The sequence below is a fragment of the Platichthys flesus genome, chromosome 17 (genome assembly GCF_949316205.1).
Source record: "Platichthys flesus chromosome 17, fPlaFle2.1, whole genome shotgun sequence".
In the NCBI taxonomy this organism is placed as follows: Eukaryota; Metazoa; Chordata; class Actinopteri; order Pleuronectiformes; family Pleuronectidae; genus Platichthys; species Platichthys flesus.
In genome coordinates this window covers 5460635-5473346 of record NC_084961.1, presented here as the reverse complement: position 1 = coordinate 5473346, position 12712 = coordinate 5460635, and the positions used below count along the sequence as shown (strand labels likewise).

The 12712-nt window shown below is 44.9% G+C and overlaps 1 protein-coding gene across 1 annotated transcript in view; it reads left to right on the top strand.

Annotated features, from left to right (window-relative positions):
• The window catches only part of LOC133972785 (RNA-binding motif, single-stranded-interacting protein 3-like), a gene marked incomplete in the record, with an annotated part of 235040 nt that overhangs the window by 103836 nt on the left and 118492 nt on the right, over positions 1–12712 (top strand). Inside the window, 2 exon segments of the mRNA XM_062410357.1 lie at positions 426–583; positions 12555–12613. Of these exon segments, the coding sequence (XP_062266341.1) occupies positions 426–583; positions 12555–12613 (217 nt within the window).

Here is a 12712-nt window from a genome sequence, read left to right as displayed (position 1 = left end):
AATAGGCTTGAGAGGATTACTGTGTCAAGATATCACACCCATGGAGGTGGTAAATTGTTTTACAGTGAGATGAAATTGGTTTTGAGGGTATGAATAGTAAGCAGGAAGTTGCCATCACTTAAAACTGTTTATAAGCTGCCGGGTGCCTCATGAACCCTAATTTCACACATCTCCCCCGGGGGGGAAATGTTTACTTAAGATTAAGAAGTCCCGAGGTTGGTTAAAAAATGAACACCCTGAAAATGAACCAGTGGCTTTTTTACTGCATCACTGGGTTTTAATGAAGCCTCATCCCTGATCTTCTCTGTCCTCCGGTTGCCTTATTGTTTCTTCACACCTTTCACTCGCCGTGTCTTAAAAAATTGAAACCTGTAATTTGGTTATTTGTGCTAAACCTTTCCCCTTCCTCTCTGTTCTCCTCCCAGCAGCCCTATGCTCCACCCCCTCATCCGATGGCTCCTCCCAGCCCCAGCACCAACAGCTGCAGCCACGGAGGGGCGGAGCAGCTGAGCAAGACCAACCTTTACATCCGAGGCCTGCCACCCGGGACCACCGACCAGGACCTCATCAAACTCTGCCAACCGTAAGTCCTGGGAACCATTACGGTTAAATGCAGCGGTTTGTGCTGTCACTCCTGTCAGTGCCACTTTGTAAATCTCATCCTAAGTAGGGGGATTTAATAGTTGCATTCTCACTGGTTCTAATGGTCTACGTGGCCATTATATGCTCCACGTCACTGCAGGTATTAAACAGTGCGTGGAGCTCCCAGCTCAGTGCAGCCAATATAAATGTCCGCACTGATTTATATTATCCTGGAAACTTGAGTGTTTTTCCATACATTCCACAGTAACGTTAGTGTGAACGTTAAAAAAAGATCATTCGTCAATTATTATGATCATGTCAGTGATTTCCTTCTTTGGAAAGTGGCTATTTGATGCAATCGTTATGAGAGAAAAATCTAATCCATATACACTGGAAGTCCTAATTTGAGCTGTCATCTTTGAAATTGATGATGAAGATGTTTAACGAAGAGAGGAAACTTCTCTGTATCTGGTCTCGCAGTCGAAACAAGTGGAATGGGGGGGTGGGGGGGCGATTCCCCCGATTAGATCATATTTCAGTAAGTCGCTGGATAAATAGCTGACAGCCCGGAGACACGAGAGACATTTTGTGCAGATGATGTTGTACTTAGACGAAGATGGAAAACCAATTTGCGTTTGCGAAGCAGTTCGAAGAATTTACAGTGGCTGTAGCTCATGGGCGTCAAACCGCGGGGCGAACAGCCGAGTCAAATGTGGAGCTAAGCAGATCCACCTGGACCCCGGTCGCTGTCGGCTCAGTCTGTCTGTCGTTAGAACATCGGTCTCGTGATTGACTAACCCAAACAACTGCTCTCACTTTCGTTTTTGAACTAGAGAACAAGCGCGTACTCAAGGGTCCACATCGATATGTTCATGCATCTGCGTTTCTGTGTGAATTTGTAATAAAACATCCCATAAGGTAAACAGTGCAGTAAAAAAAAGACATGCACAGCCTCCACATTTGTCCTTGTGGTAGCTGTACAGTATATACACACACACAATGATATATTAAAGGTCTTAAATGACAAAGTGATCAAACCAACACACTCGCCGCTCGCAGGAATGAAAAAGGGTCCATGTACTATACCTTCCACACCCCATTAAACCGCTGCCAACTGTGTGTGTTTTAGAGACACACACAACGGCACTCGTAAAAATCTGCCAAGTGCTCTTGATAGAGCAAACACACACACGCACACACACACACACACACACACATGCACACCTGCCTGCACACAGCTTAATAAGGCAGAATAAAGCTTAGATTGGACCACCTCCCCCAGGAATCACAGACCAAGACCTCATCAAGCTGGAACACACAGTCGAGGGGGGTTTCACTCTCTCTCTATTTCTCTCTCTCTCTCCCTCTCTCTCTCTCTCTCTCTGTCCCTCTCTCCCTCTCTCTCTCTCTCTCTCTCTCCTTGTCTCTGTCTCTCACACACAATCACATACAACCGCACACACACACACAAAGACACACACACAAGCAGCTTTGTTCGGCTCCATTAGGCCCTTTCACTTCTAAAATGGCGAAAAGGGGGTCAAGATCATTAATGGAGACAAGGCCGGCAGATTGTGAAATACAGGCCATGAGCGAGTCTGTCTAGTTGCATAACCTTTCCTTGGCCATAGTTCCAGAAATGTCTCGGTCAAACGCGGCCAATTATTCAATGATCCTTTGGAGACGGGAACATGCTGTCCAGTGTGTTTGGTACTGCTCCCGGTTACCATGTCATAAGTCATGCGTTTATTCTTGATACTGACCCATCGGAATTCCATTAGCCTGACAGGCGGGCCGATAAGATTTGGAAAAGCACTCAGCGTTTTGGCAATGCATATCTCTTGCTCAGCTCCAGCCTCCACTCTGTTAACAGTTTCAATTTCATTTCTAATTCATGTGATCTTGAATGTTTTGAGCAATTCTGTTTAGAAGGGCAAACCGAGTCGGGGCTTATGTAAAGCACCCGGGGAGTCTGCATGTTTGTGAGTCTAGATTTGCATTCTAATATATAGCCTTGCTCCCGCCGACTCGGTGTGTTACTGCTTGGATCTGTCGTGCCGTCCTCCAGTGGCTCAGCTTTTTCCTTGGCTTCCTCTCTCTCTCTTTTCGTACATTTCCCATCCGTCCCTCTGTGTGTATCGCCCGCACAATAGCCCCAAGGTTGCTTGAGGTGTGCCAGTGGAAAATCCAGTGCCACTGAAACTTTAATTAGCCAGACCGTGTTTCAGGCGGCTGGCGGGTGGCAGCATTCAAGAAAAGGTCATGCAACTGTTCTGCAGTCTGCAGCACCCTTGGTTCCCCTCATTTTTTTTTTTATTATATATATATATCCCAGCACCCCCTTTCCTGGCCCTCAGCCAATCAGCTCTCCTACTGAGACTCTCTGTTAAACATAAACGCTCACTAAATGCACTGTAGTTGTAGGAAAATGAGAACTGGGGGAGTTTCAGTCACATTAGCTGGCCTAGCAATTTTCCTCATCACCATCTATCGGCTCTCTCGAGGATTACTTTATAAGTTTCTGTGTGGGTGTGTGTGTGTGATGTTTGAAAGGCAGCTCTGTCCAACCTGGTTCACCTAATATCTCGAAAGTGGACATGCTGCCGCCAAACTGATGCATTCTTGACATCAGGCCATGTTGTAGCTGCTGATTGGAGGCTGTTGCACATCGTCCGAGCGATGCCAAAAAATAAATACCTTCTACTGTTGCTGTAACCCCCCCCCCCCCCCCCCCCCCCCGGTCATGGGTTCAGTTACAAATCAAAGATCTTGAAGAAGTTTGAATTTCTGGATTAAAAAAAACTCAAAAGAGAAAGAGACATCACTACCTTTGAAGATAAAGTCGTAACAACTGCTAAGTAATACAGCAAAATGACTTAAATGCATTAATCCTTTGTTAGCGCATGAGAGTGGGACGTTACGTGTGTTATAAATAATGACATCATTGTTTTATTTTGTGGTGCTTTTGTTCTCTTTGTTGATGCTGGCTTTACTCGTCAGTGAAGAAACTCTGTATTCGCAGATGTCTACAGATGTGACGTGATGTCATGTTAACATTTCAGCTGACTTCCACCCCCCCAGCCGCACACACCCTGGTAACCAAGCCTTGAATTTGTTGGGACACAAACACGCGGTACACAAAGAGCATTCGAGTTACCAAGGGGCAAGATTTCTTTGAGACCATTCACCTCCTTCAACCAACCTCCCTGTGGTCGCTGGGAGCAAAAGTAAAGACTGGAGAACACCAAAGTTCTCACAGCAGTTGGGGCTACACGCCGAGAGCTGTTGAACGAGTAATTAAATGGATTCGGGTGGGTGCTTAATCTCTGTTTTGTTCAGCTGGCTGGATGTTGGGTTCCCTGCAGCCGTCAACGTGATATATGGGTGTAGCGAAGAGGCCAAAGGAGTGGAGTGGGGATTGTTGGCTCAACACCCAGATAGCGAGAGGCCTTCCTACTTGCCTGGCCGGCTGTACGAGGGGAAGGGATGGATGAAGGAACGGGTGGAGCGGTGGATGGAGCAGCCGTTACTTGAGAAAAAAAAAATCCTTGGCATAACCAGGCAGGTTAAAGCACTGTATCAACCCCAAGCCCAACACCAACCCCAAACCCCCTCCAACCCAAAGATCGATGGAGCCAAAACATCCAACCACGCTGACAAAAACCAATACAGCCCCAAACACTTCAGGGCAAAGCTGAGTTCACAGCCCATTTTACAAGCCAGGTATTAGGCAGCACCCACGTTTTTCTTGTTAGCAATCTACCACCCAGGAGAGGCATAGCGAGAATGGAAGGCAGGTTGTTGGACAAACTGTTTAAAGGGAGAGAGAGATCTTTTTCTTTTTTTTTTACGAGGGCCACAACTGGAATAACATACAGTTCACATTTTCCCTGCCAGCAGCCCCGAACCCATAACTCAAATTGCCAAGAAAGCAAAGGACCCTAGAGCTCCCTAAACCCCCGACCCTCCTTCCTCTTCCACCCTACCTCCCCCTCCTCCTCCTCCTCCTCCTCCTCCTGTTGGTTCTCCGCGCCCAATGTCAGCCGCGGCCGAGTCACAGCTGCACCCTCGCTCGCACTGGCTTTGGCCTCCGTGCCACAGCCTGATCAAACGAACAGAGCGAGCCAAATCAAGAGCTAATCACCATCAATTGTCCAAATAACCTTTCCCGTGTGTGCTGAGGGAACGGTGGAGGAGGCAGGGGGGGAAAGGAGGGATGGGAAGGAGGGAGAGAGCCATGAGGTATGCTAAGTAGAGAAATTGAGGGGAGGAGAAGGGAGGGGTGACCCTGAGACCACCTGTTTTTATGAAGCAGAGGCCTGGGCACTCAGCAGTGGCACATTATCCCTAATGACTCACCGAGGTCCACTCTTGACATTAGCTGTCTGGCTATCAAAGCCGGCCTATCCCCTCTGCTTCAGAGAGCTGACAGAGGGGATACGCAGTGTGAGCAAAGGTGTGGGCCAAGTTTTAATATTACACACTTTGGGTTGCTTTCTTTTTTCCTGCTTCATCCGTCTCTCCACTTTCTGCGACAATCCATTCTGTATCCTCACCAACATTAGTGCATCACACAGGTCCAGTTGTGCGTCACTCTGGGCACAAAGAGATAGTGGTGCTTAGGGTCTTAAAAAAGTAATGAGGCAGCCGCAGGAATGTCCAAACTTAACCGCTCTTACAACCTCATTCTGAGTGGAAACATCTGCTTATCGTGGAAGCGGAACCCACCTTAACCAGCGTGTCTATGTGTAAACACATCTGTCTCTCCAGGTCTCCTCTCCCTTCAGTTTGTCTCGTGCCTCTCGTCTGCTCTCTCACATCTTCTCACGATGTCCATCTCTCCCCTCCTGCTGAGGTGACATTGTCGTCTCTCCCCTCAGGTCAAACAAACTAAAACTACACAACTCCCCAAAACATTGATTTCAGAGCAGAGGGCAAGCGGAGAAGCTGATTCCGCCCAAGGCTGGTTTGTTTGAATTATTTATCCCCCTAATTACTGTATACATGACACATAGACAGTTTGCCTATTTGGAGTCTGGAAGGAGCTTCTCCTCCACTTCTGCACCAAAGTCTGAGATGTTAACAGTCATTGCTCCAGCAATGATTTTCTTGACCTTAGCCTTTTTAATATTTAATTAATACAAATTACACAGCCCTTTAAAAACTGTTAAATTTACGTGATACATCGCTGCATTTGACATTAGCTTGTAGCATATCAATAATCAGAGCAAATACTGCGGTCGTCGGCACAAACGATCACATTTTATCTGGCCTCAGTTGAGGAAAGGTTATAAGGTCCAGAGGCAGCAGCCACCGATTGACCCAAGTACCAACAAACCTCAGATCTCTGGACTCTCTGGCTTCAACCCGCTATCTTCTCTTCCCCGACCATTTCCCTCCACTGACTTTCCCTTTCAGTTGGATCAGCGTCCAGACAGTGAAGAGCAGCAGCGGCTCAGATGACACATGGTCATTTGTGCATGTCAGACAGCAGAGGATGGCATGTGGGTATGACGCACTTTTTGTTCATGGTGTCTGAAGATCTTTCCTGTAGCTGTCACAGAACAGGCTTTCTCTACCTGTTGGTCCTCTAGGAAATACATCCTCAGTCTGCTGGTTAGAGCCCAGATGGGTGTCAGGGCCAATCTAGATACAGACTTCCATATCTTCTCCAGGACACAGCAGCACCCACTTAGATCTCGAAGAGCCGACTGGGATAGAGAAACGTATTTGTCTTCTGACCAAGAGATAGATGAGAGGGTCAGTACCACTCTCGAAACTGGGTGGACAGCTGTTTGGCTTAGAATTGGATAAAGACTGAAAACAACGGGAGGCAGCTTTTCTAGCTTGTCCAGAGGTATATCAAAAGAAGAACCCACCAGCACCTCTAAACCTTGTTAACACATTGTCTCCTTTAAAAATTGAATAATGGTTGTCAACGCATCCATATCTATTTAAACTTCCAAGTCTAAAGTTGTTGATCTCTAAAGAAGTTTTTCCTCGGTTCCCGCAGCTCAGTGAATTCACGTTTATTCAGGAGGAGGAACAGACCTCGAGCTCCAGTAGATATGTTGGCACAGCATCACATTCCTGCATTTGAAAACAGTTCAACAGCCTTTGAGAACGCACACAGTTTACTTTTGTTTCCAGCACTGTTTACTGTCGGCTTCATACCAGAGATCAAGCATTGGCATGCGCCTCTTTTATTTTGAACTGCGCTCACACCTTGGTTGATGACTGACTATTGGGAAGACAGCGCTGGAGTCAGCAGTTGTATATTTTGTATGTGTTGTGGAATTTCTATTAGCATATTTCTTATTATTATCTGTCCAGTAAAAGACACTGTTAGTTATTAAAGCATCTGTGTTGTTTGCAAGAAAAGGCCCGACATTCAATTCATGTGTCAATAGGTAAAGAACAAAAACAGCTAAATCTGCTTCAGAAAGAAGAAGTAAAAAAACACTCTAGGCAGGATTATGTCTCTGTTCCAAGATGTTTCCCACATTTACACATTAAAGGTTTGAAGGTAAAATTTGCCAGCGCACCACAAACCTGCCAACAACACACAATTCAAAAACACAATTCTGGCAAGAAAAGGATAACGTGCAGAAGCCAAATTCAATTTGATAAAGGCCTTTGATTCATTGTTGCTTTTCTTCTCCAACACATTGATATTTAAACAGGGAATCTTTCGGAATTTCGACTCTATTATCATATAACTATAATATACTGGAACAGCTATATTAAATGTTGATATTAATTATGCACATGGAGGAATTTGAGTAAAATGCGTCGTTGTCAGCATTAACACCATCTACCAGTATAGAGGCTCAGAGGATATGAACAATGAACAAGCTATTGTATTCATATTTTTTGTATGTCCCCTGTCTTTCTCCGGCTTTTCTTTGTCTTTTTAAGATTCCTCATTTCCTTTTTGAGCAGTTTTCATCAGGTTTCTTATTTTTAGCCACCAGCCCTCTTATTTTACCTCTGAAAAGATTATTCCTGTTTATGAAGCTCAGGTTCCCTTTCTTCATTTAGTCATTTCCACTTCCTTCTGTCACAAAGCTCTTTCCCCAGGGAATCTCTCTCTTTAAAAGCGTCAACTTCTTTTTAAAATTTCTTCCATTCAAACTGCACCGGCGGGCTGTATCTGATCACAGGAGACTTTCAGATAAAACTAAATCACAATCAGTGAAAATGTTGCACAGATCCCTCACAAGGACCTGAGCCGGAAATTAGACTTTTTTTTTAACTTGAACTATTCAAAGCAAATACATTATAGAAATAATGCAATATCCATGTCGTACGTGACATCAGAAACAAAATGAATAATGTTCCCTTAATCAAAGGTCACCTGGTGGTATTTTTAGTGTGTATGCAAAACCTGGGAAAAGCTTGTTAAAGTTATTTGTTGGTTGGAAAAGTTGTCACCTACTAATTTATAGAAATAACACATCCTTCCCTGTGCTGCCAACAGAAGCACCAATATAACTGTTCCACCTTTTTTCATATAACAGTATGATAGCTTACCAAAGCCTTCTGGGTAAACGGGTTAGTGACGCTGGATGACGGGTGTCTTCTGCACCTGCATGAGGAGAAATCTCAGTAGAGCTCACTTTCTTTTTTCAGCTGCGGTATTCCACTCTCTGCTAATTATTTTCCTTGAGTAGAGACGTACAAGAGGTGATGGTACACTGACGTTACTGTTCTCCATTGTGTGCCTCCTGCACCTGCCCCCCCTCCCCCAGCACAGGTGGCCCATCGGTGCTGAGAAACCACAGTTCTTTGATTTTACACAGGTCAGCTCAGGGAAGCCTCAGCCCTCCTGCATCTGTTTTACTTGTTGCTTCTTCTTTCTGCCAAAGCGCAAACAGATTTCTCAATTTGCACGTGGGTGGTTTTGTGTCAAACCATCACACATTGGAGTCACACCATCACAGATATTAATGTTCATGCTGATTTGGTCATTTGACAAACCTGTGAACATTGGATTCATCATGTCTTGGATCCTGATTAAGGGAGATATGGGGTAAACAATCTTGAAATTTTTTTTGGGAGGGGATTCTATGCTTACCTTGACATTATTATTAATATTATCCTCAATATATAAATGGCAGAATTATGAGTGAGTATTAGATTTAATTTACCAAAAATGCTGTTCGATCAAATCAGCTAATAATGTCATTATGTCTTTAAGAAAGTTTGATCTTTGGTTATTGAGTCGTTGATGAGATATCAACCTTTTAAACCAATTTTTTGTCTAACCTATTAAAAAGCACTTTTTCAGCTCCAATGCTTATCTTGACAGTATTATTATTATTATCCTAGATTATAAGTAATTAGAAAGATTAGAAAGAAATAATATGTGTGGAATAATAATCTAAAGCTAAATATTAACTTAATTTATTGCAGAACTCCATCTATATTACTTTCTGAATGTTGAGGTGGGAATGAAACCTCTAAGAATCAGTGACCATTCCTTCATCTCTGCTCCTTCAGAGTCCTTGATGCAGCGATTGAGTCTTTGTCCACGGTCACAGGTTCAACTGCCTCTCGGCCCATCCCAGTGACAGAAGGTGGTCTTTGTCTTATTATTTCGAGTTTCACCTTCCGATTCAAGCCGTTGTCAGTTTTCTGAATCTACTCACACCCTCCCAGACCTTTAGAGGAGCCCAGCGTCTGAGAACAAAACTTGGGTGGTCCGTCCATCCTCCTCCTGTGCCGTGCTCCCACTGTGCGGCGACTTGAGGTGGTTCTGATCAGCTCTTCCTCTCTCTCACGCTGAAGGGGCCACTTCACTCCCTCAGCTCTGAGGACAGAAAGGGAATACGTCTGGATCATTTCATCCAGCGATGTGAACGGGGCGTGGGGGGGGAAAGGAGAAGCGCAGTGCGGGGGTGTCATCCGGCCGCCCTCTCAGAAACGTAGCCGGGCTCTCGGGCTGAGCTTCGGTTTTCATCGCCTCTCACAGTCCGGACAGCTGTCAAGTGAATGACATGTTTTACATCACCACAATTTGTACATTTTCATCATCTTCAAATAGCTCATGAAGCCTCCATTTTTTATAAGCAGTTTCATTTCTAGCTTCTTATTTTCCGCGGGGTTGATCCGACGTTGCATCAGAACGATTGCCACGGATTCCTATTTGGAGAAGGGAGGAAGCCAGAGACGGAAGGAGAGGAGACAAGGATACAGTGTGGGAAATGGTAAGGGAACGTAAAGGACGGTAGGGAGACATTAAGAGAGGAAGAGGGGTAGACAGAGGAGAAGATTTGTGAGGAGGGGGGGCTGAGGGGGGCAGAGGGCCGAGGGCCAGTCAGAGATAAGAGGCAGCGAGAGTGATTGAAATGGGATTAGTGGAGACAGGCTCTGCATCCAGGGCCACAGCATCACAGTGTTAAACCTGCGCTTCACAGGCACTGCCTCTGTCACATCAAAGCCTCCCCAGGCCTGGCTGGCAGAGAGGCGAAGCAGCCGCCAGCAGGGTCATCCACACACACACACACACACACACACAGAAACAGACACACACACATACGCCACAAACATGAAGATTCCGATCACATTCTCCATCCTGTTCCAATATGTCTCCATTACGGCCCCGGGAAGCCGTCTCCTCTCCACTCGTCCTTTCATCTCGCTGCAGCGTCTTTGCAGGCGTTTGTTTGGACGGCGGAGGGGACACGGTGATGAGCCGTCTTTAACATGTAACCAGGCGAGCGGTGATGAGTTGGCATCGAGAAGCTGCTGTCTCCCGCTTCCACAGAGTCCAAACAAAGTTTTTTAATGAGAACTTTCCCCCAATTTGTGCCAAAAGCTCTGAGCTTCTTAACTGGTTCCCAGACTGAGAGTATAGAGCTTTTTTTTATGTTTTTCCCAGTTAAGCTCTGAAGCAGGGCAGGAACCTGTGTGCAGATAGATAGACAGGTAGCACACGAGCCAGCTCAGTGGCTTGTCTTTACATTATTACTCAGTATTCTATCAATAAAAGATCATATTGAGTTATGATTCCATGTCCTCTGGGATTTAGCTTCAGTAAACTGGCAGGAATCTTAAGCATAAATCTTATATTTTGTGTTTTAGGTCAATTAAAAAGAAGATATTCACGTGTCCTTCTCAAATATTCAAACAACTATTGATTGTAGGTGTTTCTTATTTTTATTTTGAGATTTGCATTTATTTCAAACTATTACAATTTGATTAAGTCGATATCACTTAGGGCTAACTCCCATCCAGCATTTTTATAATCAATACATGGTGTCTCAGCTGCATTTAAAATAAATCTCTTTATAAATCTTTAAAGGGATCCCATCCACCATGATAGATCTTACATTCTGCACTTGGTCCTCTACAGTGTGAGATGCTGCAGCCCCCCCGCTGCATGTTCCCTAATCAAACAAACCTCCCTGCTCCATGCTCGTCTCGTGTACTTCCACTGGAGTGTCTCAGTGTGATCAAACATTGCACATCCGCCCTGTTCTGTTGCATTAGATGATGGATCTCTTTAGCTAAAATGGCCTGTTTATCTGCAGAGGAGAGACGAGCCACTGATTGGTGAGTGCTGCCTTTGTGTTCATATCCTTTTTTTTTAAGAGTAAGGCGCATGTGTGTGAATATACATGCTGTGAGTGTGCGTGTGTGCTAGTGCGTGTGCATATACTCACTCAGTATGTGTTTGTGTGCATGAGCTGGTAGTTTTCCTCTCGGATCTCATCAGTTCATATCCACCACCCACCCCACCGCAGCATGCAGTAAATAGAGTCTCTGCCACTCGTTGAGAAATGGCACAATTATCCCCTGCTGGTGAAATATGGGCCAGGATGCACCACTGCTTCTTCCCTACAGAATGAATGTGTGTGTGTGTGTTTGTGCGTGCGTGTGTGTGTGCGTGCCAAATGCTTCTCTGCTCAGTCATTGCAAAGTGCGTTAAACACACAGGGAATTGTTCTCACTTATGCATTTATATACAAGCTTGTACACACCACCTACACAAATGGAATTGTACAAGGAGAAGTGCATTTGCACACACACGTATACAAATATATACATAAAATTATATCCACACATGGAAATTGACGAATGCACACACACACACACACACACACACTCATCCATACTGTACTCACAATGCTAAATGTTGCTGTTTTAGCTGAGACAAGCAGATAGTGGGTCAATAAGGAGACAGATTTAGCTCCTACTCGGGTTCATTATTTTATTTCAGTTGAAAACGTTAATTTGATCTAACGTTCAGGAAAAATCCATCACTTTCCTCAGACTGCCCTCTGCTGCAGCTCCTCTTTTCAGCCTCTGTCTGAAACACGTGGGTTTTACTCCTTTTGTGATTGGTCGAATGCTTCCAGAGCTTGTTGGGAATGTTGGTGTCCAGTCAGCGAAATGGGAAGGGTACTCTTATCAAGTCGAGAGGATGGTATCATTCTCTCTCCAGTATACAGCTGAATCCAAGATGTTTATCACTTAGCCTAGCATTAATAAATGAAACTGGTTGGACAATTAACCTCGGCTGTGTGTGTGTGTGTGTGGGGGGGGTTACAGAGTACCAGCACCTCTAAAGCTCAACATGTTGTGTCACATTTTTACGTCTCTGTTTTCTGCTCATTTTATACATTTTAGGATCCAAATTGAATATGTTGCAGTGAACTTTCGAGACGCTCCACTGTTCATGTGTGCCATTAGACCTTATGAAAATGTTGGGTGACCCTCTCAAATGTCAGGGGGCTGCACATTCATAGAGAAGTCAGCCGCACACGTAACGTTATTAACCCCGAGAGGTTTCTCTCTCCCGATTTGGCTTTTGACATTTGTGCTGCTTTTGCAAATTGTAGCTGCAACTACATGGGAGAAAGTGCCGAATTAAAACATCTGCTTTAACCAGCGGGGGGGTGTTCAAGTGAGTGTTAAAGGTCCTGAAGAGTCAAAAACACTGAATTCCATTTCTCTTTTCTTTACAGGTACGGAAAAATAGTGTCAACCAAGGCCATTCTGGATAAGAACACCAACCAGTGCAAAGGTAAATAATGACTCTGTCTGTCTTGTACAGCTCCCGTGTTTTTAGTGCTCCAGCTATCACCCTTTATACCGTGTCTCATCACAGGAACACCACTATAAG